Source organism: Copadichromis virginalis, linkage group LG7, assembly GCF_057382275.1.
Source record: "Copadichromis virginalis isolate Kocher_CV1m ecotype Utaka linkage group LG7, C_Virginalis_male_GT1.1, whole genome shotgun sequence".
In the NCBI taxonomy this organism is placed as follows: domain Eukaryota; kingdom Metazoa; phylum Chordata; class Actinopteri; order Cichliformes; family Cichlidae; genus Copadichromis; species Copadichromis virginalis.
In genome coordinates this window covers 22,067,511-22,093,750 of record NC_140624.1, presented here as the reverse complement: position 1 = coordinate 22,093,750, position 26,240 = coordinate 22,067,511, and the positions used below count along the sequence as shown (strand labels likewise).

Here is a 26,240-nt window from a genome sequence, read left to right as displayed (position 1 = left end):
GAGGGTGGGGGTATCAGATTAATCAGCTGGACAGCATTAAACAAGCAGCCAATATCCAAAGACAGTAAGAACAATGAATTGATAATTGTGCTACGATTAGAGCCTTCATGTTCGACGACACGGGCTACACTGCAAACAAGTCCTCAGAAATCTCCTGATCACTGAAAATGACTGGATTGGTTGTTTGCATGAGCTCTTAATACGAGTTTAGCGACCTCTAGTGGGCGTGTGTGAGCTCATGTAAAATGAGCACTTATATCGCTACCCTTACACCTCTTTTGCGCAGACACAGTGTGGGTCCTGGTGCTGAGCCAGACTGCCTTTTGAGAACATTATTACACCTTGTCGCTAGCAGAAGTTGGAGTCAATCACATCAGCCAAAAACTGCTTTCTTACAGCACTGAGCAGTCACATATTTTTGCCTACCAAATTTGTGGTGGAAGCTTTTGCTTTGAACAGATTCTAGACTGGGCCCCAACCATAGGTAAGTTGATTGGACATAACGTTTTTAGTGGGAGAAACGTTTCTGTCGCACGACAGACAGGCGACCTGCCCATGATGTACTCAGTCAGATATCCCCGTGGCAGCTGGACTCAACCCTGAATTGGATACATGGAAGAAAATGGATGGATTCAAAGACTTCCTAAAGCTTTCTTACCATGTCTAATCCTCAAAAAGGGTTTACTTGAACCTAAAAAGTACTCAACAAGTGAAAATTCCTCACCACACTCCATCTTCTGTTTCCCAGCAAAAAGTTGGGTGTGTTTGTACCCTGGCAATAAGTCAATTCAAAAACAAGCAGTAACACAGGAATGTGCATAATGATTAATGACTAATCCTAAAATAAACCCAATTGTAAATGTGACTGTATGGGAACAAGTTCAGGGTTTATGTGTGCTTGGCATTTTTAGGTGTCATAGTGTAGTTCAGTCTTACATTTACATGTTTGCATCCTTTATATGGCTTTATTAGAGAGCAAATATAGTGGAACATATGCTGGCCATTTGTTAAACTGAATAGCGATCAAAAATTCAAAGCGGAGCTGCAACATAGTTTCACATATGCAACATGTCTGCCCTGTCCTTGTTTTAGGCTGCTGAATCACCGATGAGGCATTTAGAACATGTGGCATGTTTTGCTTTTATTCCGAGGTCGCACCGGATCAAGTAAAATAAAAACAGAGGCGTAAAGAAGTTTAAATCTCTTTTTGTTTAAATCTCATCAAGGACGAGCGCCGGCACTGCTGGCCGACGCGGTTCATCTGGCTACATTTGTTGTGTCTGTGAGAGTTTGTGAACATGCACACTCAGTCAGAGAGAGAGGGGCAATTAGATACAGACACTCTGATAATGAGATAAGCACACACACGCAAGCACTAATCAGCCATTTTATTACATAGGCACATTAACGTAAACAGCCCGACCCAGCAGACAGAGGACTACAAAGTGGTGACTCAGTATGTGAAGAATGTACAGAAGGTCTTTCAGTCATGATTCAACCAAACAGCAAACCAGATCCGACAACTTAGAAACAGCTGCTTTAGGAATTTTCTTTATGCACTGCAGAGCGACCCTCTAATTTTTATATGCAAGACCCTATTCATGGAAGTCCTGTTAACACAGTAATTGAGAGTAGCAAATAAATGCCAATCAAGGTCTCGTTCTAGTTGAGCTGGCAGAAAGGAGAGCTCAGATGAAAAAATGCTAACAGAGGAGACGCACTAAAGCTATATCCAGTCTGATATGTTTTTATTTTAAAGTCGTTTTTAAAGTGGAAGTGATCCCTGCTCATTGGAGCATTTCCAAAATGATTTCTACCTTTACTGACACGTCTGTTTAAAAATATTACACTGACCATTCAGTGGGCACAGGTGCTGGTGTAAACAGGAAGCAGATGGTGGGTTTGCTTGGAGAAAATATAACAGAGGAAGAAGAGAAATGGCTAAAAGAAGAAAGATTCCTTTGCCTGGACCATTGGTCTCAGGATTTGCAGCTGAGTGTGAAGCAGCTGGGATGAGAATTAGCAAGTCCGAGGCCACAGTTCTCAGTGGGGAAAAGGATGGAGAGCCCACACTGGGTCAAGAAGGAGTCACCGCCCCAACAGGAGGACTTCAAGTTTCTCAGAGTTCTTGTTCACAAGTGAGGGGAGAAAAAAAAGAGCGAGACGAGCAGATTGTGTGGTACACGGAGGAGAGACGAGAGGCCTGAGCGTGAAAATGTTCATTTACTCCCTAATCTACTACTCCTAACCTTACCTGTGCTCACAAAATCTTGGTAGAATGACATCGAGGACAGAAGTGGGGGAAACAAACTTCCTGCAAAGGGTGTCCGGGCTCTCCCTTTGACAGGGGGGGAAGACGATCAAGGTCACTTGCCTGCTTGTTTTTTTTGTGACTGTACAGATTTGTTCACGGAGTGTCTCCACAAAAACTCTCAGCTATCTTTGTGACGCCTGTTATTTGGGCAGCTATTAGAAAACATTATCAAAATTAACTTAATTTTAATCTGTTTTGGGGCACTGAAAAAAGTACTTCTACTACCTTTTCTGTGGATGGGTGTTTAGTTCTGATTTAAACTCATACCAAGTTTAACTCAGACTCTGTTGAGGGCCATCTTTCTGTCTTTGTCTCTGAAATATAAGGCTGATAAGATTTCCCCAGTACAATAGAGGCTTCAGATCCTCCACAAAACATGATGAAATAAATTTGGCAAAACCAAACCACTGTAAACAGAGAGAGATGTAACTGATATTGGACCCCTAAAATCCAATCTGCAAGCAATAAAAGCCCTCAAACCTCCCGCTAAGTCGAAAGTGAGCCGGGAGTTCTGTTGCGGTCGATGAGGTTGGTCAGGATTTGTGGTCATCCTTCCATCCATTAGTCAACCATGTGTCTGTTCTCTCCTGCGTAACTCAGTGCAGCATTCAAGCAACCCAGATTGTGTTTGGCTGAAAGCCCCGGTGTAGAGGTGAGGGAGGGTGTGTGTGTGTGTGTGTGTTTCTCGATTGCTCCTGCTATCTCTCCACTCCCTCCGTCTTTATATTTCTAACTCACTAAGCTCCCTGTCTCTCTTATTATGACAGCAGAGTGTTTTTATTGAGCGGACAGGAGGAACAGTGGTGCAATAATTGGAGATGGAGCAAGTTCTCGTGGTTTTAAAAGGGTGAGGAGAAAAAGACGTCAAAACTGGCAGAGATGCAAAAAAAAAAAAAAAAGACGGGCTGGAGTGTGTGCTTTGGGGAAAAAGGGGCATCCAGAAAGGAGAAAACTAGCAGAGACCAGAGACCATGAAATGTCAAAGAAAATTCAAAGACTTATCCATTAATGTTGTAAGGTTGGTGGGTCCTCAGTTAAAGTTTTGCATTCGGCTCCAGTTAGTGTCATTACTGGCAGCATGAAGCCATAAATGGACACTACAAAGGTTGCACAAGTAGTCCGACTGCTCCAGGATGGCACATCAATATATGTTTATTGCCAAAACGTTTGCTGCGTTTCCCAGCACAGTCTCAAGGGCATGGAGGAGATTCCAGTCAGGTAGTTACTCTAGAAGAGCTGGACAGGGCCGTAGAAGGTCTTTAAGCCATCAGGACTGGTATCTGCTCCTTTGTGAAAGAAGGACCAGGATAAGCCCTACAAAATCACCTACAGCAGGTCACTGGTATGAATGTCTTTGTGCTCGCTGACTGGCACCATGGAGCCAATTGCCATTGAATACTAGAACTGTGGGACATTATGTTTCTGCCAGGTTGCACCTCAGACTGTCAGGAGCTCAGTGACTCCCCTGGTTCAGATCTGGGAGGAGATAGGACACCATGGACACCAAGGCCGTCTCGTTAGGAGCATGTCCCGACGTTTGGATTCAGTCCTTTGTAGGCTGATATTTTTCATTGTGACATCCTTTCCTTACCCGGTCCATAACAGCATAAATATCCATCCCGATTGTTTTTATGTGTGTTTTTATGGTTTCATTGTAGGTGGTCCAAAAGATTTGGACTCCAGCGTTTTGCTCTATCTCCTGAGCCACAGCCACCCCATAAAAATGAATTCATGAGTATGACCATTAATACAATAAAGAGATTGTTTTGGTAAAATTGGCACGTTCCTAAGGATCCTATTAATTCAGAGAAATACCTCGTTGCTTTGTCTGAGGAAAAAGTAAGCTGCAGAATTCTCTGTCAGATGACGATAAACCTTTCCACATGTTTTTTATTTCAGTTCGGAGTCAGTGTGATATCTCCCAAGGTAAACACGATACTGTGTTTGCCTTAGGCGGTGGCCATCATATATGTTTTCTCACTTTGATACACGGTCCTCGTACAGACAAGAAATCAAGCACCAACTGGCATGTAGAGTGTAAACACTAGACACTCACACCCTCCTCGATCCAGCTGAGGGCTAAGGTTGGTGCGGCGCTATTAGCTTTGGCTCCTGTTCCAAAGATAAACACGCAGCACTGATAAGACCAGCTGGTTGGCTAGAGCGGATTGTAGCCCAGAGGGAAGAGAGGAGGAAAATCCCCTTGATGGAGAGCTAAAACCGCCTTTCAAAAATGAGGCGTATGAGCTGACAGAAAGCATGCATTTTGCTCGCATTCAGAAAACAGCTTACATCTTTTCTGGACACATGATCCTTCTTAAAAATGAGCACAAACAGTAGATCTTTATTACAGCTCAATTAATGGGCTACAACCCAAGCACGGAATCCACAAATGGCTCCAGTCTTTGAAACTTAAAGGTTGAATAGAAATTAATTCAACCTTAATAGTAAAAAAATAGATCACATCTTCAAAAATACTAAAAAAATTAAAGTGAAAAAGAAAAGAGTAAAGAGCTGCAGTTAGCTGGAAGTAGACAATATGATCTGTTTTATTTCAATTGCATCTCCATTTCATTTGATACTACTGTTAATACTCAGAGTACAACTCCAACAAAATTAAGCAACGGCAGTTCAGACTGCACAACAGTAATCTATTAATGCCAGAAATCTTAGAAAACTCTCAGAAAGGCAGAGTTTTCCTCTGGGATTAACCAGGTAATCTGAACCCCACAAATAAAACTTGACATCAAACACCCCACAACACCTACAGGGTCATGATTAGTGTTTAGTTACCTTCTAAAGGTGAGTGCCAGCTGATCTGAGGTCAGCAGTCAAAGGCTCAAAACAAAGCCACAGGTAGGTGTGAAGAGCTTTCTCTCCGTATCACATCAGAGTAAGGCTCGCAATTTTATTCAAACAAACGCAAATCAGTTGAGATCTGGCAGCTCTTTATTTTGAAGCTCTACCAGCTTCCCTCAGAGGGGCCCAACACCACCTCAGCTGTTGTTCTGTTAGATAAACTCAATGATAGCCAAAGTTTCAGAGGACACCGGTGATTAAGGATAATAAACATGAACTCTTTTGAAACAATATTTGATGCAAGACTGGCCATCTCAGGAGCACGTTGACTCTTACTAACTCAATGTAACAGAGGAACACGCCTTTAAATGGAAGCACCTTACAAACCAGAGATATTCATCAGTGACAGACCAAACTAAAAATAAATAAATTTACTGTACTTTTAAAACGAATAAGATGATGACTTATGTAATTAAGGTAATCTTTTATTCTTACACGGTGCTTCAGTTGGTAGAGCTCAACTACAGCACTGCAGAAAAACATAGTATGCATAGTTTCTTTCAAAGAGTCTTAACTGGAAATATGTTAAGGCCACCAATGCTATGAAAACACATTTTTTCTACTCCCAATTTCTTAGTTTTTTGCATATTTGTCACACTTTAAGGTTTCAGATCACCAAACAACTTTTTATATTTGGTAAAACTAACCTGAAAAAATACAAAATGCAGTTAAATCAAATCAATCAATCAAATCAAATCAAATTACTTAAATAGATCAAGTGAAGTAGGCTAAAAGGTGTCAAAAAGCAAAAGATCATGCCAGGATATAAAAAGAGCCAAGAACAGGTGAGAAACAAAGTCATTGACAACTACGAGTCTGATAACGGTTACAAAGCCATTTCTAAGGATTTGTGAAGTCCGCCTAAGCACAGTGAGAGACACTACATGCCCACATGGAGGAAACTTGGAATAGTCGTGAACTTCCCCAGGAATGGATAGGCTACCAAAATTACTCCAAGAACACATCAATGACAACATGGAACCATGAATTCTGCTCTCTACCAGATTATCCTGAAGGACAACGTCCGAACATCAGTTTGTGACCTGAAGCTCAAGCTCACTTGGGTTATCAAGCAGGACACTAATCCAAAAAACACCAGCAAATCCACATTTGACAGGCTAAAAAATACCCAAAATGACAGTTTTGGAGTGGCCTAGCTGAAGTATGGCCTTAAATCCAATTGACATGCTTTGACATGACCTTAAACATATACATGCTTAAAAATCTCCAATATGGTTGAATTAAAACAATTCTGCAAATAAGAGTTGTCCAAAATTTCTCCACAGCAATGTGAAAGACTCATTGCTAGTTATTACAAATGCTTGATTGCAGTTCTTGCTACCAAATGTGGCACAACCAGTTATTAGTTTTAGGGAATAGTTATTTTTTAACCCGGGGGCAGGTAGGTTTGGCTAGTTTTTTAAATGAAAACACCATTTAAAAAAGGATTTTGTATTTTTTTGGGTTATCTTTATTTAATATTAAAATGTGTTTGACAATCTTAAACATGTAAGTGTGAGAAATATGCAAAAAACAAAGAAATCAAGAAAGGGAGGAAATACTGTTTTCACAGATCTCTATAAATTTGAAGTCAAATGTGCAAAAAACATCACATCTTGAGTTTTTAGATACAAATCACTCTGTCAGATGTTGGATGCAGAAAGACAGATAAGGACTTATTTTTGAAGTTAGGTTGCAATCCGTTCTGATCAGTCCTGCCAGTCTCCTCTCTGAATTGTAGAAAAATACTGGCTGGGTTAAAATGTTATCCTGCATGTATGTGTAGCCTGAGGGCTAACAGTGAGAAACAGATAACAGCGCCATTAGCACTGGCTGACTGCCGGTTTGTTATCTTCATTAAGACTGAAGAGACGTTTACTGCACTTGTTTGCTGCCATTATTCTTTTTTTTTTTTCACACTCCCTTCCTCTCTTAGCTTCACCGTCAGCCATCAGCTAGCATGTTAAATTGCCACGGCCTATCAGTGTTCAGCAAGAGGGAGAGGAGAGCTGACAGCTACTCTGACATAGTCCGTCTGATTTGAGACTCATAATCTCCCCTAAATGATCTTTCTCTATTTTTCCTTCTCAGTTCTGTTGTCCACTCGATGTGATTTGGAAACAACAACAGAAACAACACGGCACGCAGAATATTACGTGGGTTAGCAGTTGGCATCCAAATAAAACAGCATGAATATATAATGTAACTGATGTGGGATTTTTTGACTCATAGAGGCTAGTTTTGATGCTGCAGATGAGTTTGCTCTGAGATGCAGCAGTGGTGAAAGAGAAGGAGGCATGAATAGTAAACAAGTCAATCCAACGACCTGCACAAAGCTATGTTAGCAGCACTAAGCTGTCAGATCCATGCTGCTCAGCTTGACTCATGCACTCTAACCCAGCCTGTCAGCCTGTTCTGAGTATTCAGCACTTTTTCCTCTGACCTTTCACATTAATAGATGTGTGTGCTACCCTAGCCCAACTGCATAATTACAGCTGCTTTCACAGTAGTGTCACAGGAGCACTACGCACGCTCACCAGAGGAATACAACCGGCGTGATTAAGGCTGATGAAGAACTAAAGAGTTTCCCATGATCATGTTTTCAATAAAAATTATCAAGTTATCAACCAGCCTTAGTTGTCATGTCCAGAATGTTCTGTAGATGACTACTTAGCAGCTGATGCTTCCTAGCATCTGTCCAGATCTCAGCTTTTGATGCAGTTGCCCTTGATGTATCAGGATCGGCCTTACAGTGGTTCTCTTCATACCTATCTGACAGATCTTTTTTTGTGGCTAGTTTTAAGTACAGATCTCCCCCTCCAGTTCATGTTGGTGTACCCCTTGGTTCTGTTTTGGGGGCTCTGCTGTTTTTATTGTATTCGCTCCCCCAGGACACAGACTGTTAACCTGTAAGGATCTCCTATCACTACTATGCAGATGATATTCACTTGTACGCCTAATTTCACCCAAATGAAATGCTTAAACTCCACAGTTTATGAAAGACTTTATTTTAGTTTAGTTTATGAGACACTGTTAAACAGTGGATGGCAGACAGTTTTCTTCAACTAAACCAAGACAAAACTGAAATAATTATCTTTGTGCCAGAAAAATGCACATCTGGGATAAAGGAGACACTTATACCTCTTAGTGCTGCTGCCAGGCTTCTGACAAAAAACAACACAATGTGACTCAAATGGGACTCCAATCCTCATGCAGCTACACTGGGCTCCGGTTTATTTCAGAGTGGAATTTAAGATTATTTTATTGACTTGGAGAGCTTTTCACAGACAGGCACCAGGTTATATCAGAGGGCAACTGCATCCATATGTCCCTGGCAGGTCCCTGAGGTCCTATGACCAGGGCCTGCTGATGGTCCCCTGCACTAAGCTGAAAACAAAGGGAGACAGAGCCTTCTGTTCAGTGGCCCCCAGACTCTGGAAATCTGTTCCTTTGGATTGGACACTGGTGGACTCTGTGGTCTCTTATGAAAACCAGTTACAAACATATCTTTTTAAATGTGCTGTTTTGCTTTTTATGCATTGTTGGATCTTGTAAAGCATTTTGTGATTTTATATCTTGAAAGGTGCTATATAAATAAAGCTTTACTTACTTGCTGTTTGACTGTAAATGAAGTAGACTTTGACACATGTACTGACACATCTGACTTAAAAGGAACCTGCACTGATTTTGCACATCAAAGCACTTTTCTTCTAGCACCTCTTTAACATACTGCGTTCAGAGGTTCAACTAAAGAGGAAGCCATGCGTCACACATCAGAAAAAATTACTAATGTCCCTCCACCTCACCGCTTTGAGTGCGTGCATATGCAGACGTCGAGAAGCAGATCCTGTTTGAATGTTTGCACGTTTTTAACGTCACTGTAGTTCCAGCTACACACAAAATGCAATGACGTGTTATCAGCGGCTGCACAATGATTATTGTGTGGAGGAAAGAAAAGGAAAGGAAAAACAGTAACATTACCCTACCTGCTCCAGTTTGAAGATGTGTTGGTTGAAATAGTGCTGAAGTCGTTCGTTGGCGAAGTTGATACAGAACTGTTCAAAACTGTTGTTCTCATAATCCTCAAAGCCAAAGATGTCCAGCACTCCTATAGACAGGATCTGGTGGAACAGGCAGACGGCAGACCTCAGATTTAATCAGCGTGATTTCTTTTTAAAGGAAGACTCTTCCCTTTGAAACACTGTAAACATGAGTAGAAATGCATGATGCTTTGACCAACAGCATCTTTATTTAGAGATGTTTCCCTTTACGTCTCACTTGCTCCAGCCTCTCACTTGCCCCCCGGGTGTCAGTAAGATTCATGTCATCATGCATCATTAATATGCACCATCTAAAGAAGGCATTCACTCAGAGAAGGCCTTTAATTATGAAATGGACTGTAAAAGCTGCTTCTCATTTAATTGAATGTTATTCAACAGTGTTTTATTTCCCTCTGAAGGCTCATTTTTTATAGTTTGGCATAAAAAACATACAAGAACACATGGCATATATATATATATAATCTGGTATCTGAACATAAGAACAATGACCTTGATGGAAATTGCACCCTCATCGACCCCTGACAAACACACAGACAGATGATGTCAGTGCCAAGGGAGGCACTCACACGCACTCCTGTTTTCACCATTTCAGAGCACGCTGCATTGACTTACATTCATTTCCTGCAGGCTAAAGCACTGCTCATCAATACTCGAACCTTAAACTAAGTCCTCAGCCTAAAATCAAATGATTTACATCCTGTGGACTGTTTTTCCCCACAGAAAGGGGCAAATTCCCACAATGTGACTGTGTAAATAGATTTATGTCCCCACGATATGAATAAGACAAGTACACACATCCACGCACACACAGGCAGAGTGCTGGGACATCAGAGGACCATGGGGGGTAAACCGAGCTGAAGGGAACTTGATGCCATCTGCCCAAATGTTCCTAGCATACACACACACACACACAACGATCTGTTTTCCAATTCCTTCGATGCACCCACTGGGTTTGGCTTGCCAGCTGCCAACACACACACACACACACACGCACACGTATACACACATATCACACCCTCTGCCTCTAGGAATAAAACAAAAGGCAACAGAAATAGAAGAAAGAACAACATGGCCAATATTTACTCAGTGTAACGGTACAATCGTTTAATAATAATAATAATAATAATAATAATAATAATAATAATGATAATAATAGTTGTCTAACAAAAGTACTAAAATCAGGTTTAATTACTACAGTTCATAACAGCTCTGTTCCATTTAAGGGTATGAGCCGGTGGTGTAACCTAACTAATATTATTAATGACAATATTTGAAGGATATTTCTAATATGAATTTTGAGGGAGATCACTTTATTTGGACACTTGGACACACACACACACACACACACACACACACACACAGGTGAAATCAAGACGACAATAACTGGAGGAAAGGCGATCTAATCAGAGATATCCAGTTTAGACCTTGTTAAAGGTGTCTGACTCTGTGTTCGTGGAGTGTGTTTTCATTCCTACCTTTGAACTGTCCTCCAGGTCCTTGTTGTTCAGCAGGGCATGGTTGGTCCTGAACACAATCCAGTCAAACAGCGCGCTGTACAGTGACTTGGCCATGGAGTCCCTCACTGTGCCTGCCTACACACAAACAAACACACACACAGACAAACAACGTGATCAAAAACATATGGATTTTATAATCTGAAACAGAAGCTAGCTCTGTGGATGTTTACCGCTTTCACTCACAGTCTTGCTCAAGTAACTTTTTTAGCTTTTTTTCCCCACTTGTTCTGTTACTGGATCATTGTAATGTTAAATGTGTAAAGTGGGCAGAGAAAACGTTCTAATAAAATCCTGCTGCAGCTGAAACATTTGATGGAAGAGATTAAACAGACAGAAAAGCAATGGAGAAAAATGAATCAGTGGATGATGTTTTAAATCAAAAACTGCTCATAATTTGGCGATGGCTGCAACAAAAACCTCATCCAGATTTTTCTGAAAACAACAACATTTACTCAAACATTAACTTTGATCTGCCTAAAGACTCAAAGCACAGGAAAGAAGTTAGCCTGACTGCAAGAATAATCTACATACCAGAAGCTCCAACTTTAAATGACTGATGTTATGGTCTTCTTAGCTTAATCTCTATGCACACAAAAGTACTGAATATGCACGCAAAGACATTTTATGTGTAAACTCGTTCAGCTGCTAGTTAATACAGATATCAATTCAGCCAGTGGACACGATCAAGACAACCTGCTGAAGTTCAAACTGAGCATTAGAACGGGGCAGAGAAGTCATTTAAGTACTTTTAATGTGGCATGGTTGTTGGTGCAACAACAAACATTGCTGCAACAGTCAGACCGTAGTGTCAGAATTTGGTGTGAACAGCATGAAAGCATGGATCCATCCTGCCTTGTATCATCAGGTCAGGCTGGTGCTGGTAGTGTAATTGTCTGGGGAATTTTTCCTGACCCTTAGTGCCAACTGAGCATCCTTTAAACATCACAGCCTACCTGAGTATATTTGATGCTCATGTCTGTTGCCGTATGAACAAAGTGCACCCAATCTTCTGGTGGGATAACACACCACGTCACAAAGCTCAGATCATCTTAAACTGGTTTCCTGAACATGAGAGTGAGTTCACGGTTTTAAAACGACTTCCGCAGTCACCAGATTTTAATCCAACTGTCATGGTCCGGGTGAGTACGGGGTTTTTCCACTCCGCTGGGCTCCACCTTCAGGCAGAGACTCCAATCAGCTTCCACACCTGGTTCCAATCAAGTCACCAGCATATAAGACCAGCATTCACAACAGACCTCTGCCAGATCTTTTGCTAACTCACGTTAGTGCTACGCCGCCAAGCCCTTGTGAGAGCCCCTTAACTACTGCTTTTCTCCTCACCGTGTTTTCTTTGTCATAGGACCCACCTGTCAGTCGCACTTCCCAAGCTAAACTACTCACATCTCCGCCTGGATGCTGGTTCTGTCATCTGGTTGCTTCCTTTCCATCATTGGACTACACCTGCCTGCCTCCCTGCCAAGTCCCTCACTCCAAGTATATTCTGGATCCTCTCTGGATACTCCTCACCCGGAACCCCTTGGACACCCCCTCCTCGCATGACACTTTAAACTACAACGCTGACTGCGTACCTCCATCCAAGCCGCTGCCCCTTTTTCCATTCCCAGGATCCATCTGTGAAATCTAGCACCTAGTCATAGCACTCAGAGTTTCATGTTCATAGTTTGGCCTCACAATTCACAGTTCATAGTTTCCACAGTTCATAGCTTCCACAGTTTCCTGCTTTGTAAGTTCACTAGGCACTGTAAATAAAGCACTGTGTTCACGCCCGTTTTGCCTCCCTCTGTGTCTGCATTTGAGTGCACACACACAGCCTGGCCCTCTCGGCCCTAACACCAACAGAGCATCTTTAGGATGTGGCAGAGCAGGAGATTTGCATCATGGATGTGCAGTCGACAAATCTGCAGTAACCAGAGATCCAACGTGGTACTACCAAATATAATGGACACTAAGTGTATATGATCATGATTTAGATGAGCAGAGGTGACTGGCATTGTGTTTTTGCAATGCATTGCTAGTTTTTCTCTAGTTGCTAGCATTGATCCTAAGCATAATCAAAGTCAAAGTTAACTTTATTGTCATCTCTGCTATATACAGTACAGTATATAGAGAGACGTGCGACAAGGCTCCAGTTCCATTCAGTGCAAAAAACAACAATAAATATAGGAAGAATAAGAATAAATATACACTTAAGACTGAGGTAAAGATAAAAGGAATAAATATACATTTTAAAATTAGGGTAAAAAGGATCAATAACAGTCTAAGTTTCCAATTTACAGTTGAATCATTTAAAGTGACCTTGAAGTGGTTTAAAATGACCAGCGTAGCAGCTTTGCAGTTTACAGTATTGAGTGATTTAATGTTACAGACACGTGAGGATCAATCCTCTTATTTCAAACCTAAATTAATAACCTTTGTTCCATTAATGTATAACATGGTTATTTTATTTTTAGGCATCAAAACATCAGGATGTATAATTACAGCAACAGGCAACTGAAAAGAGCCAGCAGTCAACAATCAGAAGTTGCTTAAGGAAAAATAATCGAGCTACTTGCTTGAGTAAGATTGAGTAAGTTACCATCAATGTTAACAGCCTATCAGTGGCTGTGCTACTGTAACTTAGAAAAGGCAATGTACCCGAGGCTCCTGTTATGAATAAACTGTTAGGCAGTATAACAACAGCCACTTTGTATTTAAAGGGCAAACAGAGCCCCTGTTTAAGTTCCCTGTCTGCTCAGAGTTAGTGGTCTTATGTTTTGTAGGCTCGCTGTGCACAGTGCTGTAATACTTTTGGAGTTTTCAGTCATGAGCCAGAGCCTTAAGTATCTCCAGACCTACAGATTAGTATTTGCACAACATTTTTTATAGTTCACTTTGTGATCCATTAAAAAAACCCAACCCACTGTGCCTCAATGAGCAAAACAGCAACTATTCTTTCTCTTTAGAGACGATGAAAATCATGCTAAGCTAACATAAGCAGACCTGACTTGGACACCAGAGCATGTTCTCTGTCACTAATAAGTATTATGATTGAACAGGGAGTGTAATGACACAAAGGAAATCTGCTTCAGCTAGGTCAAATATTTTTATGCCAGGAACCCCAAAATATTTGTGCAATACCCCAATCCGAAAAGGCTGCTAAGTGTGATCCAATCAGAGAGGATTTCATCTATGGGACAATCAAAAAGAATCACAGAATCAGTTGTGTTGTTGTAAATAACTCTCTCATCTTGATGTAGGTTTATCTCTCACAGAGCCTTATGTCATGTGACTATCGAAAAGCCCTATGGCAAATTCAAGTCAGTCAACTTCACAATTCAACATATATAATGCCTAAAAAAAAGTTGCCTCAAGGTACTTTATATTGTAAGGTAAAGACCCTACGTTAATTAAGAGAATACCCCAACAATCAGAAGACCCCTTATGATCAGGCACTTAGTGACAGTGGTAAGGAAAAACTCCCTTTTAACAGGAGGAAACCTTCAGCAGAACCAGTTATTCTTATACAGTCCTTTTCTACTCTCGTTTTATAAAGTGATGGATACAACATGTTTAAGTGCTTTCTATGTAACATTCATACACAGTCATGCTCCAGTGGATGCATCGGAGAGCAGCCCAAATATCCTTGGGCAAGATAGTAACCCCAAATATTCCTGGCAGGCAGACTGGAATGATCGAACATTTACCATTTTTTTATGGGATGCACTAATACCAGGCTAGCTAAGCATTTATTGAGATAAAAACTAGATTCTGGCAGATAGGATCTGGACACTCAGTATTCCTACACATGCAGTTTTAGTCCTATAACAGTTATATGCAGAATGTAGATAAATCAGAAAGCTACCAGTATTGTTAGCTAACTATAGCAGTTTGCTACCTAGCAATTAGGAGCACGGCGATCCACTGTCTTCAGAATATCAATGGCATTCATTGCCTTCGAGCAGCAAGAAGTAAAATAACTGCTGGTGCAGGCTCACAAGTTAAGCCTTTCTCAGCTTTGAGGGGAGCAGTTGAAATGACTTCCTATGAGAGTAAAGGTTACTACTGATTACCATGAGGGAGGTGTCAAAAACATTTAGAGGGTTAGCTAGGTGTTCTTCCAAAGGAGGGCATGTTTTTCTCAGCAGGGGTGTTGGTCTCCGAGTATGTCTTTTTGCTTTGCTGCTATGTTAGTGTTCTCCTCTCAGATCATACACTTATTGTTGATATCTGTGGGCTAGCTGAAACCATAAGAGATGATAGTTTCTACTAAAAGTTTTTTGGGCCTATTCTAACCACTATTTTAATAACTGCAGAGGCCGAGCACACCAACGCAGATGCACGAAGGACTGAAAGTCTTGCAGCAAACCACTATGATGAAGCAAAAACGTGCATTTTTAAAAGCTGCCTCCTCTCTTTTACATTATTGATTGCTTGTGATATATTTTTAGCAGGCAGGCCTGTGACGTTTCTGTGCCCACAGACTTATGTAAGATTGATATGAATAATACAAAAAGAATCACAATTTAATTGCTGCAGCAGGAACTTGGGATTGGCAGATCTGAAGTGAACATTTGACATGCCCACTGAGCACGTGTCGTCTCTGTATTTTGCCATGTCACTTAATTATTCATAAAAATGGGACAAGTTAGGAACTAGAAGGGAATATGGCTGGAAGCAAATGCGTAGAAAATGTTTCACTCAATGCCCACCTAAGCAACAGATGAAATAATTAGCAGGACTTTATCGGAGGCTTTTGGAAAGTGCAGCAATACGGACTGTTAAACTGGGTCTTAGCTGGTGTTTCTGATTATAAAGCCCTGGAAGGGGAACTTGTTGTTTTCTCTGTCTCCATCTCTTTCTCTCGTTCCTCCTCCTTGAAAAACCACAGGAGGCGTGAAACACCAGCATGAGCTCACACTGCACGTGGCCTGCTAGCTTCCTCGCTGCAGGATGTTTTATCTAGGTATTTCACCACAATATGCCAGTATGCATATGTTTTTCATTTGCATTTATGTACTTGTTATCTGTGTCAGTGCCCATATATGTATGTTTACTGGGTGTTTTTGATGCATTTTACAATCCATCACCAATAGGGGAGTGGTTTTATACTTCTCATCATCATATAGCTTAAAACTATCATAAAGTGACGCCTCATGAATGGAAGCCATTTGAATGAGGGTCTGATTATTCCCCACCATCAACGCCTGATCCCCGCACATACACTTCTCTTTCAATATGTCTGTCTTTCAAACAGGAAGAAGGAAGTGGTAGAGTCAAATAATCTGTAGCCACATCAAAATTGTCAAACCGCTTGCCTTATTGTGACCAGCATGGACCCACGCATGCTTACAGACACACACACACATGCATGCAATCAAGATCTCACGCATGTACACACTCGCTTCTAAACCCAGACTAAATCACACTGGGGTCAGAGTTATGTGCATCCAGCTTGGATAACAAAGGATATCTATAATAACAGCTATTTAATAAAGTCCATTAATTTTTTCCTGCTCATCCAATTGAGGGTCGTGACCGGGCTGGAGCCTTGATGTCAAACAAAATCTTTTTTCTTTATTTCTTTTGTTACAAAACAGTATTTTTGAGCAGCAGATGGCCTGTGTGCCTGAGATGACCGTACCCCCTTTTTATGACATCACATTCTTGACCAACAACCCTTCTTTTTTCTTTACGTTTCACAACTTAAAAAACGTAAAAAAAAATATCCTGCTTTCACTATTAGCTTACGTCTGACAGCTAATGTATATATAAAGATGGTTGAAATGTTACTGAGATACTGCTCAATGCAGGCTTCAAATTTCCACACCAAACTTGTGTGAGTTACCTTTTTGTGTGACTGGCTTTTAAACTATGTTTAAACTACGTACAACTAAGATAGTAAAAAATCTGCAGCTCAAAACAGATTTCTGCTGAAAGAAATGTTCTACTTTCAGCAAAAGAATCTGAAAACAATCTGTCAAACTCTGAATATGCATGTTTATAAACAATGTCCAAAACATATTTTTGAATGTGAAACTTTAACATTTAGTTAGACATGACGAACAGTAATTGCACTATTTCTCTATTTGTGGCACAGCCAGCTTAAGTAGTAGGAGTAGTAAGTCATAGTAGTAGTAGTAAGTAACTTCTTGAGGAAGCTTGAATGACAGAACAATAGCTGCCAAGCACAATCTTCCTGCTTGAGCTGGGTTTTACTTTTACTCTCATTATTCCTCTATGATAAACCCCAAGAGCTACATGATTCAACCAGAGATCGTCCACTCAGGTTCGGGACTGTCTGCGATAAAGTTAGAAAACCAACATCTTCCAATCCGCAGCTTGCTGAGGTTCAGCAGGTCGAACACCTCATCCAAATTTCCCCACCTCCACTGCGGGTGGATGGGACAGCTGCCTAGCACATTTTCTCAACCTTTCTTATCCAAGCAGGAAGAAATCATTTCTGAGAAGAACCAGCAACATTTGCCAGGTTCTTTTTTCCACATTTCCTTTGTATAAAAACAGGCGTGTTATGGATTCCACAGGTGGCCTCGACTCGCTCCCACGACCCTCCGTCAGATCGGGGCAGGTTTTCACTTCTAATTTTACGTGGAGTGTGATTTTCTGGCATTATGCTTTTACTGATGCCGCAATGAGTGGACACGAAACTGGGGAAAGAGTGTGGGGGGATGACATGCGGAAAATGGCATGGCCTCTGGTATTTGATTTAGTTTAAAGGCTGAATTAAGGATCGCTGTTATAATGCTTATGGTGGATCCATTATACTTTTCCTTATTCTCTGTGACACATATACTCTTACAGCTGAGGATGCCCATCTTGAATGTGGCCAAACGTTCAAATAATGAGGACAAACAAACTCTATGAGCCAAAACCTCAGGCTTCAGACTCTAAACTCATTTTTTCAGACAGTTTTTTTCTGCTCTTGGCCCTGTGCGATACTAGAAGAGTAGATCTCCCTAATATGGTCATTCCCCTACAGAGGCCAGGCTGAATGACACAGTGCATTTGCAGCAACATCCATGTAAAGCTAGCTAAAAGCTAAACTGAACTCTTTACCTCCTGAAAGGCTACAAGGAGTAACCCTTGAAACACTTTTTCTGAACTGAGTGGTTTCTTTCGTATTAGACCTGTTTAACGAACAGAGGTTAGTGAGGGTGGTCTCTGCCTGTGCAGAGTTTTTCTTGGAAAAACCAAGAAACTATTCTAATGGTCATCGAGCCACGTCTTTATTGACATAAACTGAGGTGTTAAACGTCGTCTTTATGGGGTAAAGAGTTAAAGCTAGCATGAAGTCCACCAGTTTGTCCAAACTTGTGCCTTATTTATATATGTAATATTAATCTAATGTTAAATGTTAATTTCATCATTATGAAACATTTTAATATTGTTTTAAAAAAATATTTTTAATAAAATATGTTTGCGGTCTACATATATAGTGCGAAGTAGTAATCATTATCTGTTATGTGCTGCTACTTGATAGATAACAATGTTCTGTACGCAATCTGAATTAGAGCAATAAACCGAGTCTGCCCTGTCTCCATGGATTGCATAAATCTTGGCACAAATTAAAAGTAACATGTTATATATGACACGTTTTTCTTTCTTTGAGTGGATAGTTGAGGATTTCCTATAATGCTAATCTGCTGTTGTTTTCGTTTTTTTATTATTTTTTTTACCACTTCCTCCACAGATGACATAGTACCTGAAGGTTTCTGCAGGTACCCGTGAATCCTTTTATCTCTTGCTCTTCTCGAGATACGACCACCTCAACAAGGACAGAGGGGGAAAACACCAGAAGCCAGAAGCGAACATCATTTAATCAGAAATGCAGCTCTAATCCAGGAATAGAGTTCTGATCACATCGTCTGAGCCTGTCTCACACAGCCAGTCCAAAAATAAGTGAATTTATGCTTTGAAACATATGCGACTGGAGGAGAAAGAGACAGACAAACAGACTGAGGCAGGATCGTGTTTCTGGCCTCTGTGCTGTATATTCCAGTGGAGGTTGCACATTCCTAAGACAAGAACACATGACTGAAGCAACGGGGGTGTGGGAGAGTGGGAACAACCATTGTTGGGTGAAACTAGGCTGTGGATCAGATGGAGAGGTGGAGCTTAACGGGGTTACAGGCAATCAATGTGTAGCATTTCCTTCCTCAGACAAAAGGCCCTGAAGCCACAAGCACAGAGCAGGACTATGCAGTGCTTTGCTGAGCTTGGAGGGAGAGATAAGCAAACTTCACTGAATATTAATATTCAGCAGCACTCTGATGCCCTTCAGTGGAGTTTATCTAGGTCAAAAGAGGCAACAAAGAGGTAAATTCTTCAGACTGTGAGTCTAAAGAACATGGTTAACTCAAACCGCCACTGCTTGGCTTAACAGGAAACAGGAAGTTGCAGAGGAAGACCCCTATCAAAAGAGAATGCCACAACAAACTCCCCAGACAAACTCTAAAGCAAGCAAACACAAACAAAGAATCTCCAGTACAGATGACGCACTTCAAAACAAAACGTTCAGCAACAACGTGCTTTTACTGAGACTCACTGGATGTGATGAAGCCACGCTCCTGCTGACACCACAGAGCAGCGCCATCAAGAAGCAGAACAGACGAATATTGTTTTGCTGCATTTTCTTAAATGTGTCGTGGCACCGAAGGACTAGAGGTTCATAGAAGATTTAGCAGCTTTAGACGGTGAGACAAAGCCACTGCATTTGGGGCACGTGTCTCACTCTGGTGCGGTTACCTCTGCAAGCTTGTAGGGCACTATGAGCCTTTCTCCAACAGTCACCGTCTTCCTGGTTGTCAGTGCTTCAAGAAGCATCTCCTCCTTCACCTGTGCACAAAAGAAAAGCAAGAATAAAAGTGTCATTTTCAAGGAAGACATCAGGGCACTCACTACTGGACTTATTAACAAATAATCAGTGATGACAAAGGGATATCACCCACAATAGCTATAACACAGGATCACTTCTACTCTATCAGTAAAATGTAACCTGAAATGAGATTTACTGTTTATTTTACAGGCAATGATGATGATAACATTGATTAGGAGACTAATGAAATAAGACATTCAGCAAAGCTGGGGGGATTTACAGGAGACAGATTGCAAAGATATGGGAGCAGAGATATGGTGACTGACTATGTATCCTACAGTTCCCACAGTGAGGTTGCACTAGGTACACAGAATAAAGGCCTTTTAAACTTAGTCATTATGCATGTTTCACCAATATGTCCCTCGTGGTATCTATTACAGCCATTTAAAGCCACATTATACCATATATTCACACAGCATTCATACAACCGCGGACAGTTTGGAACCAGCGGTGTCTTTGGACTGTGGGAGGAAACTGGAGTACCCAGAGGAAACCCACACAGGCTCAGGGAGAACATACACACTCAGCTCCAGCTGGCTGGGAGGTTCAAACTGATGACCTTCTTGCTGTGAGGTTACAAAGCTAACCGCTGTATCACTATGCAGCTAATTTATAAGTTTACCCAATCGGTACTCTTTCACTCATTTGATGAAATGTCAGCAAGTCCAAAACAGACAATCCCATTTGGTTCTATTACCTATACGCAGATGATTGTTTGATTCAGTTGTAGTGTTTGTCACATATTGTCTGTATGTATTTAGCTGACCATAACTCTGACATCTCTGCCGCTTTTAACCAACGTAGCTGACACAAAAGCAGCACACATGATATTCAGTACAGTACTATATGACTTTCCATTTGAGTTTGTGTTCACTCTAAAAATGGCCCCAGACAAACCAGCGATGACAGGGCCACACTGGGAGAAGCAGATGTCACTGCACACATCTCCTCCATCTACGGGGATTATGGGCGTGGGCCGAACAGCTGCTCCTGAGACTGTGTGTGTGTGTGTGTGTGTGTTTCCGCGTGTGTGTGTATACATGTGAGAACAAGCCATCGCAAGGCTGCCTGATGTCTTCATGTTTAAAGAGCAAGGGTGTCAATTTTATAGTTAATACCATTATGGATCTATTTCTGTCAGTGGCCTCTAAATGCTTTGACATAAATTTGGGGGGGGGGGCAGGACAAGTCAACTCTGCAGTGAGTGGGTTGGTGGGGAGCGGGGGGCATAATCAGACCTCATTTCACACTGCCTGGTAATCCCTCCACAAAGAGCAAAGCCTATTCTGCAGCTCAGTGATTGGTCTTCAACTGGTACATTTCCATGTATTAGTTGCTTGGTGACAGGCGCGATGCCCTGTCATGATCACAGATCTTAATACTCTAATAATCAGAAGTTTGTAAACACCAGTTTGGGGCCAGTGATTCTGAACTGAAGTCAGCCATTTTTTTGGAGCACCTTTAGATCCTAGTGAAGACAAAAAGTAAAAGCAAACACAGCAGAGCCGCCTGATCTGAGCATGACGGTTTTCCAGAGACATTGCACACAAAGAATCCTGAATAGAACTCTATAGGAAAATATGAGCCAGTGATATTGCATCTGCATATTAGAGGTTCACACAAGTTTCAGCTGTGAGGTGGTGGGCCTACTGTAGTAGAGCCACAGGTAAGTGTGCCTTCTAGGTAGGGCTGGGCGCTATGACCCAAAATTCATATCTCGATATTTTTTAGCTGGATGGCGATATAAGATATATATCTCGATATTTTTTTTTTAAAGCCATAAGTTAAGAACAAAAAGAGAGTTCTTAGTCACACTGTGTCCCAGATGTCACACGGGCACTTTTATTTACATACAGCGTAGATGTACATGAAGAAATTACTCAAAAATAAATTATCAGCATTTATTAAATAATCATGGTCCATAAATAAAAGAAAACAATGTTGTTTTTGTGCATAACAAAAAGCTCACAATTGTGCAGTCAAAATGTAAACTAATAGACGCTGAGCATAATAACAAAGAGACAGATTTCACAGCTGCACCACGTCTCTGAACAGGTGCCATTTGTGGTCCTTATACACACACAGTACATATCACTCCGCGAGGCTCCTCCTCGGTAGCCGTAATCCTCCGACAATCCATCAAGCGGTGCAGCTCCGTAGCTTAGCAAAGTCATATTAAAACATTTTTTGACAGATTGCTGAGCGCTGTGTACCACATAAAATCGGTTCGCGGTCAGTAAGCACAACCAGAATTCATACATAAGGTGCACTGTCGATTTCTGAGAAAATGAAAGGATTTTAGGCCGTGCAGCCCCTCCGGGCTGCATGTCGTTAGCGCGGTTAGCTCGTTAGCGCGGTTAGCTCGCTAACACGTTGACGCCGCCCAGCCCCACACACGGTAACTCGCTAACGGAGATTTTCCGCTTTCATCTTGTCATTGCCTGCAGGTGAAGCTATGGGGGAGGCGGAGTTGTGTTCAGTGAAGGAGAGGCGAGGCCGAGTAACGTTGCGTAGAGACAAAAGTGGACGAAAGAGAGGCAAACCTGCGGCTCCACAAGTATAATTATAACGTAACATAGACTATATCGATATAAACGATATTGTCACATCTTATATCTCGTATGAAAATATATCGATATTTTTAAAAAAACTCGATATACCGCCCAGCCCTACTTCTAGGGGTGGGGGAAAAAATCGATACTGTGTAGTATCGTGATATTTTTTTTGCTAATAATGTATCGATACAGGGACAGCAGAAATCGATATTTTGTTACAAAAAAAGTTTTTGTGCTCTGACTTCAGAGCATGTTGATCCTTTTTCTGAGCAAGAATCCTGACATTCCTTCACTGTCCAAATATGTTTAACTTTTTTATGGCAGCAATAAACATGACAGTTTACTTATTTTAATTTAAGACACGTTTTATTTTAATTACGTTTTAAACTTTTTTATTTAATGTAAAATTATATTTTGTTTATTTACTTTCAAATTCTTCAGTTGCTGAATGGGCTGCATAGTTTTCATAAATTGCATAGTTCAGAATAGCTATAATTGTACCAGATGGTTGCATTCAGTTAAGTTGGACTAGACTGTAATACAAACCGTTCAGTTTGTCAACAATAAAACTGACTGAAATGAGAGAAAGACTGAGTGTGAGAATTTGATATTAGATAAAATGAATATTGATAAAGTTTACCTTTATGTACAGAATCTGAATATTGCAAAATATTTTTAAAAATTGCAATAATATCGTATCGTGCGTTAAGTATTGTGATAATATCGTATCGTGGGATGTATGGTGATTCCCACCTCTAGTGCCTTCTATTCTCTCTCAAATCTGCCATTCTTCTCCCAAAACCCTCAAACTCCTGCTCTCAGGTCCTATACTCTAGCACCATACTCCATAGCAGCTTTGCTAGTAAAGGTTCAAATATGTTTCCACTGTTTCCACTCTGCATCGGTCAAGTTCTTGTATTTCTCTGAATGTTTAGTCTCATAATGATAATTCAAATTGTAATCCTTAAACATGGTAATCTGCTCTCCACAAACCAAGCAGATGGCTTTACCTCTGACTTCAGTAAACGAATACTTAGCAGTTTATGTGTTTGTTAAAAACTCTGCATGCGGCATCAATCTATCTTTTTGTGCGTGTCAGCTAAAGCCTGTTGGGGCTAGAAAACACACTTCTCATGAGCGTCAGTTCCATTGCTTCCACAGTGAGACTGCAGATGCATGAGTGTAAAGAAAACTTTCAGTAGCCTTCAAAATAAAAGCAACAAAGTTATATTGTGATTTCACCCTGAAACAGAATTTCTGGTGGGGGGTGTATGAAAGAGTAATTGGCAACCGAAACAAGACAACTGCAAGATTTAGGTTTGAGTCCTGACTTCCTGTTGATGTGTGGCGGGCTGGTCAGGGACACTCACGGGGCAGGAGGTGGTCAGGAGGCCGTATAATGCCCAGGTCTGTTTTGAAAGGACTTTAGGCTTTCCCTGTCAACATTATTTATCACCATTAATGTCTAAATTGACAGTGTGATTTTGCATTAATAATATGCAAAGCAGTGTAGACCATCGTCAACCTGTTGTAGGCAGTGTCAAAAATGTGTGAACCAATCAGTCTGTGGTAACTGGACTATTATTGGTACTTTAGCATCCTGCTGACAGGACACAATTTAATAATCTGCAGCCTTTTTTGATCTGTCCAGGTCCACTTTAACCTACACAGAGAGTCCTCCCCATCAAGCTACGTGCTGTTTATTGAAAGATTGCACACATTGTTGGATCCCCAGAATGCTTCACTGTAATCAAATGCCTGGAGAAACACACAGTAACGCAGTGCCATGCATCTCACATACGTTTTCTCCTATGCAGACACACTATCATGGTTCAAAGATCATTTGAACTGGGCTAAAAGTGACACCTGGTAGCCCGTCTGTGTCCTAATGGAGATCTTTTTATTACATATCAAAACCCAAAACAACACGATAGCTGCTTTGGGTTTGAAAAAGGGTCCTGGATGCTTACAGGGCCCCTCTGTTTGCAGTTTGCAGTTTCCTCCAGGAGCCCCAGGTTTGCCTGCCAGCAAAAACATGCAAGGTTGAGTCTTCTGTTACTGCGACCAAGCTTACATCTGGAGTTGATCCCACTGCTCCTTGTACTTACAGAAGGATGAGTTAAATGCAGAGAATGAGTTTCCCTACTGGAGTCAATAAAAGATATCTATCCTCTTATCGTAAATGTCCAGAGTAGATTAATATCTGATGCTGTTATCAGATATAAGAATAAACTGTGGCAACTGGTTATTGTAAGGGCAGAACGCAAACGTTAGACAGCTGGTTTTCATATTCAAAACTAAATGCAGCAATTAAAAAGCAAAATAAATAGCGAATGTCTAAAATAAAGAAGAAAAAGAAAAAAATAGACGAAAGAAAAACTGTTTTTAGCATTCAATTACCATCAGCAGTTTCAGGCTTCAGCGCATTTATTCAGACAGAAAGCTTCTCTCTGTAAGCTGGTTTCCAGTTTGCACAGAAATGTTTCTGGTTAGGTCAAATTACTCAACTCCAGACCTCAGAGGATCCAGTCTGTCAACTGTACATCAGCCTGTACAAGCTCTACTTCCTCTTCCTGTTTCACCTCCACAGGAAACAGGAAGTGGCACTTGACTTTATTCCCATTTGTGCGTCAATCTACACAAGGTTCTCTTTGAAAGGTGCTTTGCATTAATATGCCACAGCAGCAGTGAGTGCAGCAGTAAACATACCTCATCCTGCCCGAAACCATTTTACACATCAAACGCTGGACATTCATGCAAATTAGGACTCATTTAGAGCCAGAGTTTGCCTTCAAGCAGTCCTAGCCTCACATGACTCAACATGAGACTCCCTTCAGCTGACCTGAACAACCTCTTTAACCATTTAACAGACTCTCTCACACAGTGCCTTAAAGTAAAACCATGCACCATCAATAAAACATAAGTGCTAACGAGTTTTGATGGTGCCTGTCTGTAGTCTAGACACTCATTCAGATTCTTAGCGTAAAGCTAAGCTTGCAAGGATGAAACAACATCACCAATTTGCATAGGTCATACTAATTCAGTATATCTATATCTAAATCATAGGCAGATCAAGGAGCTTGTAGTTCTACTGCCAAGCTTCAAAGGGTAAATATTTAAACTCAATCTTGATTCCCAGCAGGTCCTGTTATTTTTCTAGACTGTGTGCATTAAATAACACTACAAGTAGTATTTAAACGTAAACTCTTAGATCACCTAATCTGTCACAGTCTTTAAACTTCTCTGCCTACCTGATTCAATGGTCACATAATGAATGATAATATTTTCCCATCATCCAACCAAAAGACTGCATCTCACCACAAATGTTAATGCTTAAGATCCACTCAAAACAGGGATTCATTATGAGCCCATCTTTCAGGTCAGCACTGTGCTTTCTTTCTTTCCTTCTCTTTCTTCGTGGCTTTTTAAGAATATCTTATAAGACCCAAGAGACAGACAGCCAGAGGCTCTGCATCAAATAACAGACATCCAAATAAACTTGAACTTAAAAAACTGACCCCTGAGCATGTGGCCTACATGTGGCTCAACTCGCCGCACTGCCACTCTGGATCCCTGGGGGAAACAAAGAGACCAGCCTGGATGTTACAGGCGAACACTCCACAGTCATAACATCCCCGCTGTGCTGTTGACAGGAGTCTCCGGCACACTTCGGACATTGTTTTGTCACCGACTCAACAAGCGCATCCGGCTAATTGTTGCAGTTTGTAACAGGGACTGGGAAATGACACGTCCAAGCAGCATGTGGGTATTTCAGCTGTCCTTTCTATGTATGTGTGTGTGCATGTTTGTGTGTGTCTATGGTCTGATTTCAACGTCAAGAATGAGTCCAAATGCAGCTCAACTTCATAAACTTATAAACACTGTGTGGCACATAAACCCTGCCAGTAAATGTTTTTGCAGGTCTCTATTTTCCCCAGGAGAGTTAAAGAGTCACCAGCAGTTGAAATTCCACAGACGCTTAAAGTCATGCAGTACTGAACAGGTGAGTGAAAGAGCCCGCAGCAGAGTAACAGGCTTCAC

The 26,240-nt window shown here is 41.2% G+C and overlaps 1 protein-coding gene across 2 annotated transcripts in view; it reads right to left on the bottom strand.

The window, feature by feature from the left end:
* Positions 1-26,240, bottom strand: part of LOC146704988 (unconventional myosin-IXAb-like) — a 159,606-nt gene that overhangs the window by 35,413 nt on the left and 97,953 nt on the right. For both annotated transcript variants that reach the window (XM_085462491.1, XM_085462492.1), the window contains exons 9-11: positions 19,515-19,604; positions 10,710-10,826; positions 9,160-9,294 (exon numbers count right to left, since the gene is read on the bottom strand). In XM_085462491.1, the coding sequence (XP_085318617.1) occupies positions 9,160-9,294; positions 10,710-10,826; positions 19,515-19,604 (342 nt within the window). The remainder of the gene's footprint in view (positions 1-9,159; positions 9,295-10,709; positions 10,827-19,514; positions 19,605-26,240) is intronic.